This window comes from Sander lucioperca, chromosome 12, assembly GCF_008315115.2.
Source record: "Sander lucioperca isolate FBNREF2018 chromosome 12, SLUC_FBN_1.2, whole genome shotgun sequence".
Classification (NCBI taxonomy): Eukaryota; Metazoa; Chordata; class Actinopteri; order Perciformes; family Percidae; genus Sander; species Sander lucioperca.
Window position 1 is genome coordinate 33,555,610 of NC_050184.1, and position 23,280 is coordinate 33,578,889.

Sequence of the window (23,280 nt, forward strand, 5' to 3'; positions counted from 1 at the left end):
ATGGAACAGAAGTGAGATGTCTCACTCTGTAGCTAAAACAGAGAGCTCAACACACAGAGTGAAAAGAAGAGCTGCAGCAATGTGCAGTACGACAAAAATATGTTTTTTGAAAATTAAACCACGTAAACCTATTCTGGTACAACCTCTAAATACAACTATGAACCTGAAAATGAGCATAATATGAGCACTTTAAACTAAGTAAAGCGCTGTAATGTGAACAACAGTCTATAGTGCCATAGAAAGACAAAATCCGAGCGGCAGTTGCTGGTTGAATTTAGCCGCTACAGAGCTCCTGGACGCCGGCTACCAGCGGCAGTTGTTTAGCCGCCGATAGGTGACTGTGAGCCGGCTACAGGCACCGCCAGATGACGGTCCTTCCGGGGGTCGTGGTAGTGGAGTTTGGCCAGAAAAAGTGAGCGTCATGTGGCGATGACAGTTAGTTTAAGAAAAAGATGGTGGTTTGGATTAAAACACTCCAGAAGAACGAACAAGCGCTTCCTGGGTAAAGGTATTTTTGTTTTCGGGGCGCTGCAATTTATGTTGACACCATGTTGTGCTATTCCATTTCGAGTAGGGCTGCACGATATGAGGAAAATATGTATGATATGCGATAACGTTTTTGAATATCGCGATAACAATATTACTGGCGATAAATAATATATGTTAGATATAATAAAGACAAAGTGTACTCAGTTCTGCTGCTTTCAGTATTCTGCTACAACATGAGGACTATGGTTAACTGCTCCTCAGATCTCTGCAGGGTAAATCTGAGTTCTCTCTCGCATGACTATTTTACAGCGGCTCCGTCTGGCGCTTAGCACCGCCCATGGCGATTGTGATTGATTTAAAGAAACGTCAATAAACCAGAGCATGTTTTTTCTCCCATCCTGGCATGCTGTGTGGAGCAGCCAGACCCTCCTTCAGTACGCAGCGCGTGGATGGTCTGGCAAAGCGAGACTAATACTGCGATGACGATAACAAAGTGATATATTGTGCAGCCCTTTTTAATTATTATTTTTTGGGCATTTTTAGGCCTTTGACAGGACAGCTGAAGAAATGAAAGGGGAGAGATGGTGAATGACATGCAGCAAAGGGCCCAGGTCGGAGTCGAACCCGGGCCCACTGCGTCTAGGAGTAAACCTCTATATATGGGCGCCCGCTCTACCAACTGATCTATCCGGGCGCCCGTGCAGCCCTAATTTTTAGATTATTTTCCATTGGATAATGAAGGTCATAAAGAAGTGTTTTGGTCTGGTCGAGTGGCACCATATACCATGGTATTGAAATGGGGGGGGTGAATTATTTATTGCATGTTTTGCTTTGTTGTGCATGATCAAAAAACATCCCCTCCTCTGCTTTTTTTTTCACAAATTGCACCCTGGACAGGGCTAAATGAGGAGAAGGGAACACATGCTCGTAGGCAGGCAAAACAGAGTGGCTGAGAGCGAGAAATCATGGTGTAGAGAATTGCTGCCGCAGCAGTGGATTAAAACGTCCCAACACAGGTAATCCTGTTGAAAAAGAAACATCAAAGAGGAAGCGAGACTCCCCCATTAATCTGTCTCTTTTTCTTTGCTTCGCCATCCAAACGGTGACCATGAAGGGGATTTTCTGTCTTTCTGGTTAACGAGGAGAATGCGGGCCACAAGAGATGCTAATGGGCCACATTGTAGCACAAACCCCCAGAGCCTTGCTTTGACAGGATCGGGGCTAATTTATGGCAACTTTTTCATTTAAAGAGGCGCTATGCAGTTTTGGCCATTTCTTCGTTGTTTTCTTTTTGCTCGCTGGTTTCTTCATAGAGCTCCCCCTACAGCTTCGGAATAGATATTTGGCAGCTCCTATGTTTACTTGTGTCTGACTCCTCGCTCGGTCAGTCTGCCGTTTCCTCTTTCTCTGTTCTTCCGACAATGCTTTCCTAGCTTTCTGCTTCTTTTTAGCCGGCTCAGCCATTACGATAGTGTGAAAAACTCCATCGCTACCTTGTTCTTATAGCTAGCCGGTTCCTGTATGTGTGCAGTGCCGTGAAGCAATTCGTTACACCGCGAGACCTGATATATACTTCCTGATGCTGAGACCGGTGGCTCACCGGCCCAAAGTTGCAAGGGTGGTTTTTCCGCTCACAGGCGCTAGGGGGAAGCGAGACAACCACCATTCAAACCGAAAAAAGTCATATAACCATTCCAATGACTCCGAAGCTGTTAAGGTAAATTAAGCTAAAGAAATTGCATAGTTCCCCTTTAAGTGGAAGAACCTGTATTAAGACTGTCTCCAGTGGACTCTGTGTTGAAGAGGGATGCTGGCAAGCGGGTAATATTAGAGCTCTAACAATTCAAAATTTTGCTGTACAATTAATTGCAAAAAAAATGTAAATGTATGTCTATGTATAGTCCGACCAATAATCACTTCTACAATTACAATTTGGCATATCTAAACAAAAATCAACGATCGCCAGTCATACGTTTTAAGACCTTAGCTAACGTTAGCAATTCATTGCGGTTCAACAAAGAAACTGCGATGATGCAAAATAACTGACAACTGGACAATTGTGTAATAATTGTTACAGGCCTGGTGTGTATTGGTGTACCTGTCTGGATAGCTGGGAGGCTGTTGGCCCATAGCTCGGTGTTGTGCCGAAGGGCTCTGCTTGGCTGAATTGGTTCCAGATGGAGGAGCGCTGTCTGTGGAAAACACAATTCACACCCATTTAGAATGACACGCAGCTTGTGATCTGACAATGGACGCCACAAAGCAAAATTCTCAATCCTAAAACCTCCTTTCGACTACTTTAAAGTAGGGGTGTATCGATCCCAGGGCTGTGACTCTTCACTGGTCTCACGATTCGATTACGATTATCCTGTCAACGATTCAAATCGTTATCCCGATGCGTCACCTCCTCAATATTATTACATATATTGCTACACATGGTTTTCATCAACAAATTCAAGCAGTCAGATATATATGAACTCGCCTTTTTATTGTATCTGCTCTTAAAAAAGGACCCTTCCTGAATGTAACGGAGTCTGAACACAGCAGACAACAGACCAAAAAGGCAAAAAACTAAAAAAGGCAGCGACCGGAAAAAAAAAATCAACAAGCAACATCAGTAGGCAATAATAATCTATTATGGTCTGTCACTGCATCGATGCAGAATGGTCTAGGTCCGCGTCGCGATGCATCGATGCCATGATTAATTTCAACGCCCCTAATCGATACATCGACATATCGATTCAATGATCCGCGATCCAATATTATCAATGCAGGGTGAAAATATCGTTATCATAACATATCTGTCTGTAAGATGCCCCTTTATTTTAGATTCACACTTTATATCTATTGTTTTTACTAAAAAAGAATAGCTTTTGTTTTTAATTTAAAAGTCTCAAAGAGCTCAGTAACAAAATTGTCAAACCATATTTTAGTTCTTTTTGAGTTGCTGTAAGTGTAACGGTGTTAAATGGGCGTATGATATCGTCTCATATCGATCGCAGGCCCCTAAACTAAATCGAAATTGTATCATGACAGACTTTTAGATATCAGCAAATAGCGCATCATTGTCCAAAAAAAATATCGATCAATCGTATCGTGATAAAATTTGTGATTTTACACCCCTACATACATTTTTGTCTGGCGTTTTCTCTTTGCTTTGTTGCTCATATATATATATATATATATATATATATATATATATATATATATATATATATATATATATATATATATATATATATATATATATATATATATATATATATACACACACTACATTGGAATTTATTTGGTTTTTGGTGTACTTTTTGACTGTGAAGCACTTTGTGACTGGTGTCTGTGAAAGGTGCTATTTAAATAAACTCTACTTGCTTGCTTTGCTTACTTCAAAAGTGCTTCAACATTCCCATTATCTCCTAAAATATTCATTCTGGAAATCAGCTTCACTGGACTGAGACTTGGAGTTTGCAAATTTGTCTGTTAGTGACAGAGGGCAAACAATTACAGGTTCAAAGAAACAGATTTAATATCCTGTGTTGCAGTCGCCAATGCTCTGTTTTTTATTTAGTTATTGTTTACACCTCATTATCATTTCATTTGATTTTGGTAGTCCATAAAAGGGACTTTCGTAGTTTTTTCATATGTTCAATATTTTGCATGTATCCTCTGTTATAATAATAAATACATATATTAATTGTTATCCAGTGAAATTACTGATTTAGCAGGGGGGGGGGGGGTTAACACTTTTGCAAGGCACTGTATCCATGTCACATTCTCATTAGGGGCTGAGCCTAGAATCGCCCCTGCTGCCGACCTACCATCTTCAGGCACAACGGTGAGGGTGACAGAGTTGCCGGCGTCCTTGATGAGCTGGACGATATCGTTGTGCGAGAGCTCCATGATGGAGAGGCCGTTGACGGCAGAGATACGGTCTCCCACCTTCATCTGACCTATACGGTCTGTCGGGCTGCCCTCGATAATACGGCCGATCTTGTGAGGTATAACTGAGACAGAGAAACACAGAGAAAGGACAACCTGTTGTGTTTGCATGTTTGAGAAGCACTTATTCAATAAACCCCCAACATCAAGACATCACTTTGAAGTAAAAAAGCATTGCACAAAATCACAAATCCTAACCTCATGGTGGCGCTCGAGGAAAAGTCAGTGAGCAGAGTTGACCGAGTAGCGCGAGTTGTATCTGAGAGTAGCTGCTGCAAATGTAGTTTGTTGTATTTTGGTGCACAGCCTGTGCCCCTAGTGTGTGTTTTGACGTTGACTTTATAAGACGTGCAATAATACAGTCAAAGACATATGACTTTTTCAAAAATAAAAAGCATGTCAATTAACTACACGCCTGGCTCTTGATGCGATTCTCATTTTCCAGTGCGGCCCTTAGGGAAGTTGAGTTTGACACCCCTGATTTATATGTATTTGATATAACGTGATTTTTTTTTTTTAAGTTGTATGTAAGATGAGTTTTTCTTGATTTCTGACCTCCAGGTGGGGGCTTGTTCTTTGACGTGAGGATGACAAAGCCAAAGCCCTCGTTGTCTTTGCGCTGCAGGGTGACGTCAAAGCACTCGGGCCGGGCGGGCTGGATGACGTTGGGAACCTCGCCCCGAGGCATCTTGGGAGAGCTGTTGACCAGGGCGGAGGCTACGTGCTGGGGCTGCTGACTGCTCTCCTCCTCTTCACAATCACCTGACAAAATGACAATGAACAGAAACGTTCAGTCCTGCATGCTCTCACATGGTTACAAACAGCGGTGGAATGAAACTAAGTACATTTACTCAAGTACTGTACTTAAGTACAAATGTTGAGGTACTTGTACTTTACTTGAGTCTTTTCATGCTACTTTCTACTTCGCTACATTTCAGAGAGAAATATTGTACATTTCACTCCACTACATTCATCTGACAGCTTTAGTTACTAGTTACTTTACAGATTAAGATTTTTGCACACAAAACACATGTAGTACATTTTCAATGCAGGACTTTTACTAACAACAGAGTAACAGAGTATTTTAACAGTGTGATATTAGTACTTTTACTTAAGTAAAGGATTTGAGTATTTCTTCCACCGCTGGTTACAAAATCCTATCATTCTGCTAATGATACTGTATGTCTGTTAGGGCTGAGACAATATGCTTTTGTCCCGATTTGATTCTTTTACAATACATGGGTGCCAATTCGATTTGTATTGCGATTCTACAAGTATTGGGATCCGATAGTATTGAGTGTTGGGATTTTCTTTTCCTTCTTTAACGAAAACAAAAGTTGAATAATACACTTCTAGAAACAATACATCATGAGACATTTCTAACAACTAATTGTTTTCTAAAAAGAATGCACAGAACATGCCAGTCAGTCATTTATTTATTTTTTATTTTTAAAGAAGCACATTTTCTGCTTTCTCTCTGTTTTGCTGGAAACAGATATGATTTAGTTGCCGGTACTGTATAAACACAAAATATTTAGGTCAATCATTAGTAAAAATAATAATAAAGAATATCGATTCTGGGGAAAAAGAATCCATTTCTAAAAATCGTCCCCCTCCTTCTATCCATTGTTTTTGAAGGACAGTGTCAGCTTAGATGGCAAAACAAAATTCCTAATAACAACTTTCACAAACAGGACGTCAAGACAGAAGTCAAATGTTTATGTATTTTAAGCAAGGGTCATTCCGATGTAGCTGGCATACATTTGAATCCGTGAACAATTATTTGTCAAAATGTTCCCCATTTGTCATTCTTCAAATCCTTCTAAAAATAGTCCAAAGCACAGCGGCTTTATTGAAGATGCGGTCTTTATAGCACACATGAAATACAGGACTGTCTGACTCCACACTCGAGATGAAAGCCCTTTCACAATTTGTTGTTCAAAAGACACGCCGATCTACCTCAATCTCTCTTCATTGTACGTTTGTTTTCGCCGAGTCCCGGTTTTGTCAGCCGGCATTAGGGAATCTCTCTCTAAACCGCTGCTTTGAAAGCATAAACCCTAGCATGATCGATGCTTCCTTTCTGCAAACGTGATCAAAGCCGTTGCTGCAATTCATCAAATATGAAGTCATTTCAAAAAGTGCTGCTACTATTCATGGAGCGGTTATCTGTGGGGGTAAACAAGCCTGAATGCAGTAGGGGTTTGTGCTGTTAAAAAAAAATAAAACTCAGCATATTCTCTCTTCCCCGCATTCTTTGAGATGTAAATCGACTCTACCAGCTGATCTTATCTCCACTGCCCTTCACACGGATAAACATAGAGCAAAGCCACTTCTGCTGATTTAGTTTTTTTTTCCTATTTTGGTGGATGACAGTTTTTCCCATTTCCTTTCCTGTCATTTGAAGCAAATAAAGAATCCTCTTTCAAAACTTTTAGTTTTCCTTTCAGGAATGCATAGAATAATAGCCTAAAAGTAAGTTTCGATTGAACTTTATTTATTCAGCTTTATCCGCGAGGAAAGTCATCCAGAACAAATTTTAAAAAGGATTAGTGAAACAAATCCCAGATCAAAGCTTTTGCTCAGAGGTCGTCCTCCAGCACACAGATCTAAACAAAAAAGGGGTAAAAAAAAAAAAGAAAAAAAGAAACCGGGCTTGAAAGCTTCCGAGTGCTCTCGGTGAAAACGCAGAGGCCGATTGTTCCCAAGCAGACCCACCTGTGTGTGTCATTTTCCTGCGGACTGTGAGCATGACTTGGCCGTTTCGGGCGGCGTTGGTCATCAGCTCCAGCACTTGTTTGTGGGATTTGCCCTTGACTGGCACGCCGTCTATACACAGCAGCTCGTCCCCCGCTCGCAGCCGCCCGTCCTTCTCAGCCGCGCCGAGCGGCACAATGGCGCCGATGTACACCTGTGGAGGCAGGAAGATATGAGAGAAAACGGCATGACTCGCTGACCTGAGCCAGAGTGAGCACGAGGACTGACTGGCATTACGGTGAATAAATCAGGTGAAATCCTCGCAGTTGCTTTGAGCATTCCATGCCTCGTTTCCTTCGTGCAAAATAGAGTAGTTTGCTGTTTTTTGTTGACAATCCATTTCCCAATTTCCCTACAGCAATAGCAGAAAGTCCAGCTATTTCACCGAATGCAGCTCAAGCACCGATTTGCTTGGCGTGTGACTGCCGTTCTTTAGTATCTGAGGGTTTTGGGATTCTAGCGGCACGCCAAGCCTGGATGTAAACGGCCGGAGCGGGCCGGGCTGCTACCTACCGGCTGATCCGGGCCCTCGCCTCCGAGGACTCTGAAGCCAAAGCCTGACTCCTGGTTCCGTTTGATGAACACGTCCAGATCCTTGGTATTAGGAGCTGCAGAGACAGGAGAGTAGGGAATGGCTTTTTATTTGACTGAACACTTTTAAAAACAGGTTAAAAACGCTGCTTTTTTACTAAAGTCTATGATCGTTTGTTGTTGTTTTGCTTTGGTGTGTGTGTGTGTGTGTGTGTGTGTGTGTTTTGTATATCTTAATAGATCTGTGCATGCACTGGCTCTCTGTATAATTGCAGAGAATTCAGGGTCACTTTTGTACAAAGCACATTGTGTTACATTGATTTCTATGAAATGTGCAATAGAAATCAATTTTGATTGACACATGAATTCTGCTGTTTGTGTGTTATGTGGGCAATGTGTGTATTGTATAATGCAGTGGTCAAGGCCAGCGAGTTAAAGAAATATTTGATTCCAATAGCTAAAAGATTATATTATCGTGTGTGTGTGTGTATGTATGTATGTATGTATGTATGTATGTATGTATGTATGTATGTATATATATATATATATATATATATATATATATATATATATATATATATATATACACACACACACACACACACACACACACACACACACTGGATTAGAGATTTCTTGAGCTTTCCTTTGTCAGATAAAATATCTTAAAATGAAAGTGTTTCAATTCAGTAGTAGAACAGATAAATGATTGAAATTGATGAATGGATAAGTTGATCAACAGAAAACATTTCATACATTAAATACCACATATAATTGATCAGACAAAAACAAAACGCTTTTAAGACATCAACGTAGGCTAGGTAACTTGTGATGGGCATCGTTACTTTTGGACAATGCATTATCTACAGTACCGAGTGAACAGAGCCACACGCAAGCTGCCGACGCAGAATTTCACTGATATTAAAAAAATGTAAATACAACTCAGAATGTTAACACAAACATCACCCCGAGCAGAAAAACGGTAAATACTGCAAATTTTCATTCTGCATCACTGCTGAAAATCTGCAGATTCCGTTTGGTTATGCTAAAAAAAAAAAATGAGTTGCAAGTCTCACCACACACTAGCCTGTGCATCCAAAATCCTGTTGAACGGTGGCAGGTTGAGTCCTGAGCCATTGGGGCTGGAAACTCAACACTCATGCATTCCACCGTGTACACTTACGCTTGCTGTCCAACAAGGCCCTGGACTTGAGGTAGAGCGCCGACGCGTCCGGTTTGGGTGAAGACGAGCGCAGGGTGTTGCCAGAGAAAGGGAGCGGGTTGGGGGCCACCTCGGCCTGACCGAGGGCCTCTGTGCTGTTAACCATCTCCTGTCGCTGCGGCTGGCCGATGGGCTGAGGCGATGCATGGGGCGCCTGTTGAGGAGCAGGCTGGGATATGGCCTGGGACATGGGAGCTGTGCACTGCAACACAGAAACAAGAGCTGGGATGTAGCGTAGGTAGGAGGTGGAAAGAGTACAAAAATATTCTACTCAAGCAAAAGTACTATTACTTTTATGAATTTTTACTTAAGTACAAGTTGCAAAGAAACTCCCGCACACTGTCTAACTTGCAAAAAAATACATACAGTTTAATAGTAGGTAACGTTTTGGTACTTAGACCATCTTCAGGCCAAATTTTGCCTGGAGATTTTATATTTATACTTATCTTACTCATACTTATTTTATACTTTTTTTATATTTATACTTATCTTATTCATACTTATTTTATTAAATCAAAGTCTTTCGCGATTTGATATGGGCACAAAGCCTTTTGATTTTAGTTTGTTACTGTTATGTAAAGTACAATACTTAAAAGTACAGATTTTACTAACTACTTTAAAAAGTAAAAGTACACAAAAAAAACTACTCAATTACAGTAATGTGAGTACGTGTAATTGGTTACTTTCCAGCTCTGAGTGCAGGGCTGTGCATTTAATCCAATTTTGATCGCGATTTCGGCTCCTAACGATCACAAAAACAATGCAATCGAAAAAAAATTTTTATTTTGCACGTCACAGTTTTGCAAGTAAACTCTTTATTTTGTCTTGCATTCTGAAGGGGAATTCAAAAGGGTCAAACGGGAAAAGTATTAAGTGAAATTTCACAGTTCAAGGTGTTCCGTTTCACTGTTTTTTTTAAAGTTCACTAAATGCAACATCTTTCCAAAAGTCAAAGAGTAATCATGTTAAAAAAATCGTGATTTCAATATTGACTAAAAGAACTGTGATTATGAATTTTTTCCATCATCGAGCAACCCTAATGTAGTGATAAACAGAGAGGTAAACTATGACTTCAGGTCGATACGTCATTATATTGTAAGGCAAAAAAAAATTACTTTTAAGAGCACTGTATGTGTATACCTCTCCCTATATAACATACCTTATGTATGAATACATAGTATGATATATTCTAAATGTAGCTAAGGCAGGGGGAATTGATTTGAGGTGGGCTTACCCACAAGCATGACAATCCTAAAACTGCTACACAAGTCTTCATTTTTAAAAATAGTGATTCTGTGTTAAACCAATAAAAGGGCATGAGTAAGCCTGTTGCTGCCTCAGCTCCTCTCTATTTTAGGAGTGCAGCATGGAGGAGCAGCAGCACAGGAACAAGCTGTTGAACATGGCAGATCCTCTTAAACACCCATGCACAGGGGGATGTTAAGTTGCTGTTTGCCAGGAGCCAGCATATTTACCCACATGCAGCTCCAGAAATAACAGCCTGGCTAATGTGGGCTCCCTGAATAATGCAGCTGACAACAGTTTCCACATATCTCTCACACTCACAGAGAGAGAGAGAGAGAGAGAGTGGTGCTTGCGAGAAAACAAGTTTCAACATTTTCTGTTGAATAATTCAGCGGCAGTTTCATCATCAGTATATATTCTCTGTTTCATCCTACAAAACGGAAGAAACGTCACAAAGACTTGCTCCCACTTACTGGTTTTAGGGATTTCACAGGAGATGTCTGACCTGTAAGCAGAGAGGGAGACGGGGATGTTAAATTCTGGATTGAATTCAATTAAGAAAACGACAACAAACACGTATTCATACATCTCATACATATCTTAAAAACGCTTAAAAAGGATGAGTTGTACTTTGTATCTTTCTACACTGACCCGTTAGCTTTCAGTGGCCGAGCGTCACAGCACATCCTCTCCTACTTCTTATACAGACTCTTACTTAGAATGTTTCTTTTTTTTATTAATATTGCCTGTAGGTTTTGTAACTTTTTTTTTTTTTTTTTTTTAAATACCTCCCTCTTTCCTTTCCTCTGTGTCAGTGAGTCACAGCGTATTTCAACCAGTAGGGGACAGTATGGTCCAGTAGCAAAACTGGTTTGCATGTCACCGCAGGGTGGGAGACACAGAGGTGACCCTGGGCCATGGGAAACATGCACTTAAACCTGCCAGCTGTTCGCTACACTACCAGAACACTGTACATAATCTCCCTGTCTGAAGCTTTCCATAACCACACAAAATGAAATGTTTTAATGAATGTTTACTGGCGTAGGAGAAATGACTCCGTAATAAGTCGGATTCATTTTGCAAATAATGCACCGAGTGCAGTACATATCCAACGGGGAAGGGTACTGGGCCTCATTTCCAGATTTAAAAGCAGAACAGGGATCGGGGCCAAATCATTTCCGGTTTCATTTCCCTGTGCTGCCGTCATCGGAAGGGAGTTCTAGCCGCAGCCCCAGGCTGGGACCAAAGCCTAACCTAATCCTGGTTTATGGGTGACTTGAGGGAAGCCCTGAAGCGATACTCTTTTTAATCCAGGAAAGCTGTGATCTTCTGCCCCTTTTTTTGGCACCAACACACACCCTGCATATGCACCATCAAAAAAAAAAAAAAAAAAAAAAAAAAATCTATGTACGGCTGGCACAACACACACACACACACACACACACACACACACACACACACACACACACACACACACACACACACACACACACACACACACACACACACACACACACAGACACACACACACGGAGCTCGGAGCAGAGCCCAGCTGAGTACAACTGATATGTGGGTGCAACACTGATCTCCAGAATCTAGGCTACTGCACTGCAGTAAAAGGCAAAAAAAAAAAGGAACAAGCCCTTCAACTCAGTGAAAGCCTCAAGTAAGAAGAAGGGCAATGATTCCCCACCATGCTCTATCCCTTCCCTCCTTCCTTCTCTCTCAGCAGCAGCAAGTCAATCACTGAAACTGCCATCTCTCTTGTGCCTTCCCGGCACAGCTCACCATGTGACTAAGCATAGCTTCCTCCCTGTTTGGGAAGGTGCATGGTGGATGATGCAGAGTTGGCGTGGACCAGAGCGTGACATTTTAGAGCTTTATTTTACATCGGACGAATCTGTGTGTCCAAGCAATAGCTCCAGAAAACCACAGTCCACGCAGCTATTTATAAATTAAAACACGATACGTGTTACACTAAATCTTGCCTCAACTACAGTAACACTGGTATAACAGTAAGTACCTTTACATGCACACTAGTAGTAATAGTCCACTATTATTCCGAATAGGACAATATTCGGAATGTGATAAGGGTCATGTAAACAGCATATTCTGTTTGAGCATTCCGAATATGGCCTTTTCTTTTTTAATATAGTATTTTTGGATTAAGACGTGGGATATTCCGGTATTGTTCGGGTTTTAGAGGCATTCTTTGCACCTGTATACAGCGCATTCGGAATATGCGTCTCAATCAGGGTTTTAACCGCAGTTTGCGATGGTTACTGTACACTAACTAACCAGCCAACAGTTTGCGGGGCTGCGGTAGAGATGCATGCCGGAAAGAAAAGACCACATCTCTGGTCGGAAGGAGAAACACGGCTACTTTCAAACATGATCAAAGACTTAGATATCAACAGGTTTTTGAATATGAGCAAACATCGCTACGCCGACCTTTTTCAAGAAGCTGGTTGAAGGAATGAAAGTGTTCGCACTGTCCAACAAGACCACCACCGGTGGAAAACTTGGGAAAAAAAATCCTATATTGCACGGCTAAATGTAAACAGGAATATTAGTGGAATATTCACTTTCATTAGCCATGTAAACAGCTTAGACGGAATATCGTCTTTTTCGGAATAAGGGCGAAAACCCGTAACATTACGTGCAGGTAAACGTAGTCATTGTTGCTTTCCTTCTTAAGAAATGAACTTCCAAAGCAGGCAGGTGGGCTTCTCACCTCTGTTGTTTCACTTTGTTTTTGGTAAAGGGAAAGTAAGACAGAGAGAGAGAGAGAGAGAGACACAGACTACAGGCGGCACAAAGCTGTGCAGGGATTAAAAGGATTTTAGGAGCGTGGGGCCAAAGCTGTAGACTATCTCCGGTCACTAACACCTGTTTGTTGTCTGAGCAGTAACCTGAGTAGATTAATATAGACAGCAGCGATTTAACAACAGAGATGTCACAGCATCAGCACTGTAACCCAGCCAGATGCGACATACTTCTAAGGATTAGTTCAATGTTGCAGGCTTACCTGGGGCCGCAGTGTAACCTTCCAGCCAGTGGTGGAAGAAGTATTAAGTAAAAGTACTAATACCACAATATAAAAAAAAAATACTCCTTTACCAGTGAAAATATTTGCATCAAAAAGGTTACTTAAGTCAAGGTAAAGTGGCCTGAATCAGAAACGGAAAAGATCGGATGCCGTGTTATTTGGGCTGTTTACACCGTCATGAAAAAAAAATCTGATATGAGCAAAGAAATCTGATTTAGGTCACTTCTGCCTACAGTCTGAACTAAGTACTAAGTGTCATCAGGAAAAGTACTCAATGCAAAAATAATCCTCACATTTTAGAAACTGGAAACGATCCAACCTGTTCTGTCAATCAACTGTTTAATCGGCTCAAATCATTTCAGCTGGACTTGTGGGCCGTTATATTGTTGGGTAGTTTAATTCATAATAAAACATCGTACTTTATAAACGACATGTGTTTTGTGTGCAAAAATCTTCATTTGTAAAGTAACTAGTAACTGAAGCTGTCAGATGAAGGAGTAAAAAATAGAATATTTAGCAGCCCTAGTGTCCAGTAGGATGCAGACACTGCCGCCCCTTCATTACAGCAGCGTGAGCCTCTTTCTTTTTGGTTTCATATTACAGTGAGGACCTAAATCCTTCACAGAGCCGTGTTGCTTATACAGTTCAGTGGCAGATAACGGGGGCATACTTTAACGCTTCACAGAGCTCATTACAATGCCTCTGCGGGGTACAAGAAGTACAATATTTCTCTCTGAAATATAGTGGAGTAGAAGTAGAAAGTGGCATGAAAAGAAAAGACTCAAGTACAAGTACCTAAAAATTGTACTTAAGTACAGTACTTTACAGTTACATTCCACCACTGCTTCCAGCAAAGCGAGCTCTCATTCCTGCCAACTCACCTCCCCGGAGCACCAGCACGCTGACCTCGCTGCCCACAGGCAGGTCTTTGAGGATGTCCACCACCTGCGAGTGGCTCAGCGTCTGGACGTTCTGCCGGTTGATCTCCTTGATCACGTCGCCCTTCAGCAGGCCGCGGCACCACTGGGCGTCCAGGATCATCTTCACCTTTTGGCCCAGGGGGCAATCTGCGATGGCGAAGCCGAAACCTCCGGGGCCTTTTACCAGGGGGACGCTCACCAGCTCCGGCTGCAGCAGAGTGGGGTCAGGGCCTTCTGGGTTGGCGACGTGAGAAACGTGGTGGTGGTGTTGTTGTTGTTGTTGAGGATGGTGGTGGTGGTGGTGGTGGTGGTGGTGGTGGTGGTGGCGTCCGCCGTTGGCCATGGGCGGTACTGCAGCGGTCTGCCTGGAGAGGGTGCCTCCGTCTGGGACAGTGTACTGGGGGTCCTGTGCCGTGGACGTGGAGGGGGAAGGGGAAGTGTCCATGGAGGTGGAGAGGCCTCCAGAGGCCTCCTCGCTGCTGCTGGAGTCCTCGGGCAGCGGGTAGCCCCGGCACAGGACCATGTCTACGTACTGGTTGATGGGGACGGACTGGAACATCTGCACCACATCAGCGTGAGTCTTCCCCAGCACACATGCCCCGTTGATGTCCACAATCACGTCTCCTGAAAGAACACAGGGCTTTTTGAACGGGACTGATCACTGACATTTAGGCCTGTAACAATTGTTACATACTTGTCTGACTGTCAATTATTTTTTTTAAATAATCGCGGTTTCTTCATTTAACCGCAGTTTATTGCTAACATTAGCTAAGGTCTTAAGGCGTATGACTGGTAATTGTTGATTTTGCTTCGATATGCCAAATTGTAATTACATAGGTGATTATTAGTCGGACTATATCTTTTTTTAATATTATTACAATTGTTAGTTGTTAGCACTTGACCCTATACACGTTCATAGCAACAAAAATGACAAGGGGGGGGGGGGGGGGGGGGTACAGTTAGAATTTTTTTTTTATGACAATAGAGGCGTTGTTTACTTCATAGGCTGCTTACCTGAGTTACTACATTATCTGGGTCACATAACAGTAATATAACCAAAAGATGTATCATGGAATTGATTCAAAAAAGTAATACATTTTTTTTTTTTTTAAATTTGAATTAAAAAAGACAATTATATTTTTAATCGCAATTATTTCTGAGACAATTAACTGTAGAGCAACATTTAGATTTGTTACAGCTCTACTAACATCACCACACAAAGTAGGGAAGCACAATTAATCACAACTTTATCCAAATCGCAATATGGACTTAGTGCAATATACAAATCGCAGGTGGGGCGCAATATTTGTTAAAGGCAAAATACAATGTGTGTCAAACCATTCTGAATGAAGTACTGTGGTGCTGCAGAGACGTCCCGGCCTACAAATCCTATCCTACAGACTAAAGAAAATAATCTTTGTTTGGTACAGATCCTCGCAAAAATTACGCTATAATCATTTTAAATGTAATATGTTTCAATGAAAATGAGAATGATGCAAAAATTAGAATTTCCTCATATCGTGTATCATGTTGCAATCACAATATATGTCAAAAATAAATCGCAATCAGACATTTTCCTTATATCGTGCAGCACTAACACAAAGGCACTTTTATAGAAGAGACACTAACGTTGCTGCGAGAGCTGCAAAGACTCATCGATAGTTGTCAACTACTTTGATAATTGGTTTGAGTCATTTTTTATAAAAGAAAAAATAAAGATTCTCTTATTCCAGCTTCTTAAATGTGAATAGTTTCTAGTTTCTTCACTCCTCTATGACAGTAAACTGAGTTGTGGACAAAACGAAAGTTACGAATGGAACCAGTGCTTAGAGCACAGCCTTTCATACGACCACCATAACAGACGAAAAGTTGCTCAGACTGATGTATGCAGGCGGTAGAGTCCACATAAGCCCTAAGGGTCCGCACTGGTGCTCAACATGTGGAATGGCAACACTTTAAAAAATGTGTTGAGTCCCCTTAGATCCAGAACAGGGCGAAGCCCGCCACATTTCTTCTGGACCAGAAAATAAATCGAGTAGACCCGTGTGTGTGTGAGTGTGACCCGACACTGGGGTTGGGGGCACCTGGCATCCGGCCTCAGGGGGAAACTATGAGGGAAGCATTAGTTGGGTCAATGCGATCCAGGCCCAATTTCGCCGCATCCTGCATGGCTGCCAGAGTTCTGGCATCAGATGTAGGACGGGAGAGAGCTTTAGCATCCATCCAACACACATGTAGCTCCTTGAGATATCCGTCAGAGGGAGGAACAGTAAAGGCGGCAGGGGCTAGAGTGCGCCTGAAGAAAGCACTAGCCTGCACCAGTTCGGGGTGCCTCCCATCCACCGATTGATGGCCAAAGGCAGTCAGAGCGAGAGCACTGCGATGACTAAACCAAAAAACATGGACACACGTGCAGTTTAGTGTCCCAAACTCCCAATACAATGTCCGTAATTATGAACTTGCTAAACCACCTGTGCTACCCTAACCCTAACCTGTCTCAAATAATGCTGCGTTCCGGCAACCCGTAATCCGTGTTTTCACAACCTTCTACCCGTGAAAGTGCCCTGGAACGGCAGTCAAACCCGTAACTTACTACTCGTGAACTCGTACCAGATCGTTGTACTCCCAGTTACAGTTTTGACGTCACACACATAAACAACAATGTCGACCCTTTTGATGCTGTACAGATGCCGGTGATTAACTGTGAGAAATATACATAAATAGGCAACGTAAAGTAATTCCACACATTGTAATCAAAACAATACACATACGACTGTGTAGTACTACAGGTTATGTTTATTAAATTAAGCCCAACATATGTTGCTAGTATCAGCTAGTGCGAGCTAACGTCAACGGTAGGTAGCCGCTAGCTAACGCTAATGCTAGCTAGAAGGGTTTGTCGTGACTTTGCCTGGAACGCTACCAAGTTGTGAGTCGAGACTTGAAGTCGTAACTTACGGGCTAAAAATTGTGTCTGGAACGCAGCATAAGACCCTCATCATTTGGGACACTCAGTTTTTGGAAAATAATTTGGGACACTAAACTGCACGTAAGCCAAAACACGTATAGTGCCGTATTTAACCTGTAACTTTATCTAGCAGAGTAAAACAATAAACTACATGCCGTGAGAGGGAAGCGAGAACACTTTATTCACTGGCACAATGGCTGTCAATATCCGCCTCCACACTCTTATCAGCGAACCACCAAGTTAGCCTGAGCGAGAGCACTCCGCTACCTGCGGGCTGACGTACAACGGTACAGCGAGAGGGGAGCTAGGCCACTCCCTTCACCGACACAATATGTTAAACTGGTGATTACAGTGTCAGTAATTATTAACACCGAGCGAACACGCTCACGTTAGTAATTGAGGTTACACGTTTATCAGATAAGGACGGTCATTGACGTCACTCAGCACAGCGAAAGCGTCCAGCCACAGTGAAACAAACAATCGTATACAGGAGAGGGAAGCGAGCACACTTCCTTCACTGACACAATGTCAACACAAACTAAATCAATCTTACCGAGTTTAGAAGTTGCTTGTGGGTCCGGAGCGTCCACCAATCCGGGGTTTCGCCTGAAGCCGAACGGCGAATACACCGTCCCCCTTCCCTGAAATGGGACAGCTCGGCCGCAGCCTTTGGAGGGCGAAAAATCCGCAACTCCGACGGTAATCGCAAGGCTACAAGCGGCGAGCTTAGTATTAATCAATAGTCCACAGTTTTCAACTAAAGCAAATGCTACCACAGAAGACAGACGACCTGCATAGAGCGAAGGTGAAAAAGGAATGAGTTTCGGAAATGACACCGGAAGTTAATACCTTGGCCAGGGTCACCCCGAAATTACAGGTGACTTTGTTGATATATAAATACTCGACCTGCGCAAGCGCGATACGGAATATATTCAGTGTTAAACACTGCCTCTGGCGGTCAGGATGAAATAGAACCAGACATTTGAGGACGTCATCTTGGGCTTTGGAAAACACTGATAAACAGTTTATAGACCAAACAACTAATAAATGAATCAAGAAAATAATCGACAGATTGATGAAATGAAAATAATCGGTAGTTGCAGCACTAGTCGCTGCCAAAGTTATCCCCATAAATGAAATGATACAAATCGAGCTGGATTGCACAAGTAGAATCTGTATCGGTTTTTCCTTCCGCTTGTCCAACTCTTTCGAAAATTCAAAGATGTTAACAGAGATGTAGAGAGCAAGCAAGAGTATGAAATAGAACAAGATCACTGACATGCTGTTCTCTTCTTCCACCTTTCATCTCCCTGTGGGGAATCTCTCATCACCCCTGGCCTGGCTGACATATAGGCCTGGATGGCCGGCTGAATCGCTGACTAGCTAGCTGGCTGAAAGCCCAGCGGAGGATTCAGCCCACCTACACAATCAATACACTTTCTTAGCAAACACAGCTAAGGTTTCACACTCAAATGAGCTCCATATCCCAATGTAGTGCCTGTTCAGAACCCACTACACATCGCTCTAATGACTCATCTAATAATTAACCATCCACACAATAACATTGGCAATGTAGGTCAAAGATTAAGAGTCTCCAACACTTAAAACATTCTCCCCTTGGCATAAATAAATGCCTCAGGCCTGTAGTCAGAAACGCTTACTGTAAATGCAGAAGAATGTTACATGAAGTTACAGGTTTTTTTTTTTTTTAGTTTAATCACTTGTCTTCCTTCTCAAGGGAAATGAAACATTGGCCATAATGACTCTCTCTGTTCTAGTTTCACGTCGATTCTCCGCAGCAGAGTTTATAGAAAGCAGACTGCTAGGCTACTGCATTAGCACATTGTGCGGATGAGCAGGCTCGGTCACCCACCAGCCTTTGCAGGCCTATTAAATCAGTAAATTATGGCTGCATATAAAAATCTGGGTGTCAGCCATAAACTGAACATGTGCTTTATTGACGGACGTTTCCTATTTTTAGAGCCGCTCCACTGAACACTATAAACTATGAATGTTTGCCTTTGCTTGATCAAGTAATGTGACATTCACGGTAAAGAGCCACTTTGGTGTTTTTTCTCTAAATGTGTTTGTTTGTGTGTACCCGGGATACATAAAAACTGTATTATGTACAGTACATATGTTGATGCCAAGTCAAGTGTCACTGTGTGAATAGGCATACATGCCATGCAAACATTATACATGTGAATGGGACACTGGATTATGTTTAGTTTAGACAAGTTATAAAAAGCCTATTTGTCTCTCCGTAACTCTTCCTTCTAGTAATTCCTGCTTGTATTACTTTGCATTACGGACATGTAGGATGGCGTCTAGTCTGGATCAACGGAAGTACATTTCCGGAATAATTGCCTGACAAGGATGTCCCTCACCTTCCGTTCTGTGTGTGTTGCCGTTCTCAAACTCTGTTCGCTTTGGAAAAGAACAACAACCTTCGAGCTAGCAAGCTACACGCTGAAAATGGCGAGTTTTGAAGAAAATTTGGATCGTGCAACAAGGCAGGCCTGCTGGGTTTTTTCGGGGAATGATTTTTTTGAAGATTTACAAAGAATATGTTTACGGCATTTCCTCTCTAACAGAGATACACTGGTAAGAGATAATGAGGTTTAACCATGTATCAGCTAATTTAAATAGCTCACGTCACTGTATTGTGTGAACAGTTAACTTCATTTAATATTGTATGTGGAGTTTTCTTTTGTGAGGTGCAAAAGACAAAGTTCTTTCCCGAGACTGTTTAGCAGACTGATTGGTTCAAAGAAATGCAAACAACCCAGAGCGTTTTTTTTTTCTCCTATCCCAGAATGTATGTGTGGTGTAACCAGACCTTACTCCGCAGCGCTGTGGAGATAGGTCTGGCATTGCGAGACTAGATGATCTTACTGCTAAGCTAAAGTGCAATACAGATACTGGAGTGTACTTTTATAAACAGTAGGTCTGTGGGGAAAGAAAGACTACCTGAGGCGATCTTGTTGTCATGTGCGGCAGGCCCATCTGGAAGGACGTTTTTGACCTGAAGGAACTCATCGGGTCGGTCACCTCCGATTATGGTGAACCCAAAGCCCTGGGGGCTTTTTCTTAGTGCTGTCTGCAGGATGGAGCCCTGCAGCTGAGACGGATCTCGCGTGAAGCCCCGCACTCCCCTAGCGGGCTCCTCTGCTGTAGGGATGGCGGTGGAAAAAGAGGAGAGAGATTTACAAGAGTTAATGGACAGGGAAATGCAGACAAATATATTTAATGGCCTAATTACTGTAATTACTAAATTGCTTCTGTTGCTTCCGCTTGAACAAATTACGTAGCTCTAGTCTTACAATAAATAGTGAGATATACAATTCATATTTAATATCAAATGAAGTCACAGTGGCATTAATTCTATAGATGAGAGCGTGATATATTTAAGTTCACCGGCTTACGTGCTGTGACTGTCTATGTGCTATGGTACGTGTATGTGAAAATGAGCCCGGGGTATGAAGGGAAACTGACAAGCTTGCTCACAAATTGCCATCTGTCTCCATCATAACAACATTCGCACAGTGACAACGTGTCTGACAGCACGTCACTCACTGCTAGTAATTACACAAACACTCTAAGAGCATTGTGATTTAAGTGCAAACTCAAACAAATCCCGCCGAAAGAAAGCAAAGCCAATAAAGCCAATAAACATCCAGTTTGTTGCAAAATGTCTATATGTTTGCCCTAGTCTCACAACAGCAAATAAGCAATTCCTTTCACTGCAGTGATAAATAAGTCCTGAAATACGCCAGACATTTTCCAGGTAAACTTTTCATTGCAAATTTCCTTTGCGGTGCCTGCAGGATGTGTAAATGGGGCAAATGGTGTGTGTGTGTGTGTGTGTGTGTGTGTGTGTGTGTGAGCGAGACAGAAAGAGAGCAAGAAATTCTGTCCTCTGTGGTGAGAGCCTATGAGATTGTGAATTAAATGCTGTGTCCCTGCACGCTGCTGGGCTTCTTCTCTGGCAGTTCCCACACTGATAGATGGTGGGACATCAATCTCATTAGGGAGGGTACAGATAGAAGACACCCCCCCACCCCCACCTCCCACACCAGTCCCAATGTGTCATGGGATTGTGATTTACATAACTGCATCGCAATTGCCAGACGAACGTGACCTGCTCTGAAGAAAAAAAGATTACGATTAATATGACATTCCATCATCGGAGCGGTGTCAGGGAGATATTTTTCAAGATTATGTATGCAAATGAATGTGTATGCATGCCTGCCAAATGTGCAATCACATGAAATTACTCGTGCCAATTTAAGATGTGTGTGTGACAGGATTCAGACCGCCCAGGCCTTCCAATGTTCACACACTATGTCGACTGTCGGAGCTGTTTCTTACATGATCACCACGAAAGCAACACTGACAGACAAGGAAAGAGAGAGAGAGAGAGAGAGAGAGAGAGAGAAAGAGAGAGAGAGAGAGAGAGAGAGAGAGCCTATACACCGGAGCTATGTTTACATGGTCTTGATTAAGCTGTGGGCCACAAAAGGGACAGTGTGTATTCCCAGGGTGAAGTGATTATATGAAAATGTCAGACAGGATTGTCAGCGCAGTAATTATGGCCGAGCACAGCGCTGCGCTTTGCTCCTGTGCTCTGCGGCATTGTCTGGGAGGTCAAGCGAGCCAGCCTTGTCAAAACAGTGTTTAGATGCCGTATATAAGTCCCCACACTTGCGCAAGACCACTAGTCATTAATTGTCATTAACAAGGGGTGGGAAGGTGAAGAGTGTACACGGGGGGAGGGGGGGGGGCTGGAGGCGGTGGCACACAGAGGAAATATCATCCACAGACTGCAGAGAGGCTCAGCTGTGAGAGGAGGGGGTCTGCGGACAACAGAGTGAGGCAGACAGTTCTGTCTAAGGGCTGTCTGAAATACAGCGGCTAGTTTGAATACTAATGCGGTCATTCTTTGTGTGTGCGTGCAAAGAAGAGCATAATAATTCTTTTCCGTGTTAGAACAACACAGGGGCTTCCGCTTCTCAGAACTTCACATTGCCTGAGAGGAGGGCGATTAGAGCAGTCGAGCGCTCGCATTCACCACAGGTGGTAAATGATGAACAGATGACCCAGTAAAAATGCAATTTGTGACCGTAAGTCACTCTCAACCGCAGTCACCTCTCTGCCTCCTTCTCTGTCTCTCCACTCCTCTTCCCTTCCTCCGCTCTAAAGGGATCTTTGAACTGCGGTCGAACGGCTGGGCCAAAAGCATTTTCAAAGAGACCTCAGAGCTCGCCCAATTTCATAATCTACTTGTCAAAATGAATTGCGCCGCCTAGTGAATCGCTGATCCATTATTCAAATTGAATATCACTGCTTCAGAGGCTATGGACTGTTTATCAGCAGCCTGTCAACAGTTAAAACATCTTCCAGACAGACATCTCAGCATGAAGGGCATGATAAAAGTGCTCCAGTGTTATATAGGGTTTTTTTGTTTTCTTGACTGAACAAAAAAAGCTAGAACTATAAAGCCTAGAACCCGTGTCTGAATAACGCTGTGTCTTCATGACGCTGGCACCTGCGCTGCATCTCACGGAACAGCAGGAAGAGTAGGAAAACACAAGACGCATGTAACAGTTACTGAGCTAAAGCGCAACGGGCCAACGTGTTGACACTACTTATTAACATCACCCGCATCTGATACAGTAGGTTAGCTCTCATCAGCCTGTAAAAAAACGATGGACGACGCGTCCCCACTTCCTCCTACTGTACAAAAGTGAAGCCAAAATATTAGTGGTGTCAACAATAATCGATTCGGCAATGCATCGCAATGCGGGGCATGCACGATTCAGCATCGATGCGGCAAAGTGCCATAATCGATTATGTCACTGTTTATTTTCTGGCTTTGAGTGGACAATAAAGTTGTGAAGTTTCATTATACTTCCGGGGGCATAACAACAACAATCAAGATGGCTGAGGCGGAGGGAGATGACCGCGATAGACGGGTAATTAAAAACACACCCAAAGCTTGGAAAGCGGACATCTGGGCACATTTCGGATTCTACGAAGTTAATGGGAAACTAGACAAGACTTACGCGGTGTGTAAAACCTGCCACACTAAAATCAAGCACGTTGGCAATACAACTAACTTCACGAACCATGTTGATCGTTGGCATCCTGAGTTGGCTTC

General features: G+C 42.7%; 1 protein-coding gene across 4 annotated transcripts in view; it reads right to left on the reverse strand.

The window, feature by feature from the left end:
• Positions 1 to 23,280, reverse strand: part of magi3a (membrane associated guanylate kinase, WW and PDZ domain containing 3a) — a 170,363-nt gene that overhangs the window by 11,981 nt on the left and 135,102 nt on the right. For 3 of the 4 annotated variants that reach the window (XM_031290590.2, XM_036008551.1, XM_036008550.1), the window contains exons 9-17: positions 20,091 to 20,291; positions 14,114 to 14,776; positions 10,657 to 10,688; positions 8,900 to 9,140; positions 7,699 to 7,793; positions 7,147 to 7,339; positions 4,984 to 5,190; positions 4,308 to 4,493; positions 2,588 to 2,681 (exon numbers count right to left, since the gene is read on the reverse strand). In XM_031290590.2, coding sequence (XP_031146450.1) covers positions 2,588 to 2,681; positions 4,308 to 4,493; positions 4,984 to 5,190; positions 7,147 to 7,339; positions 7,699 to 7,793; positions 8,900 to 9,140; positions 10,657 to 10,688; positions 14,114 to 14,776; positions 20,091 to 20,291 — 1,912 coding nt within the window. The remainder of the gene's footprint in view (positions 1 to 2,587; positions 2,682 to 4,307; positions 4,494 to 4,983; positions 5,191 to 7,146; positions 7,340 to 7,698; positions 7,794 to 8,899; positions 9,141 to 10,656; positions 10,689 to 14,113; positions 14,777 to 20,090; positions 20,292 to 23,280) is intronic. The other variant, XM_031290591.2, reaches the window with a different exon arrangement.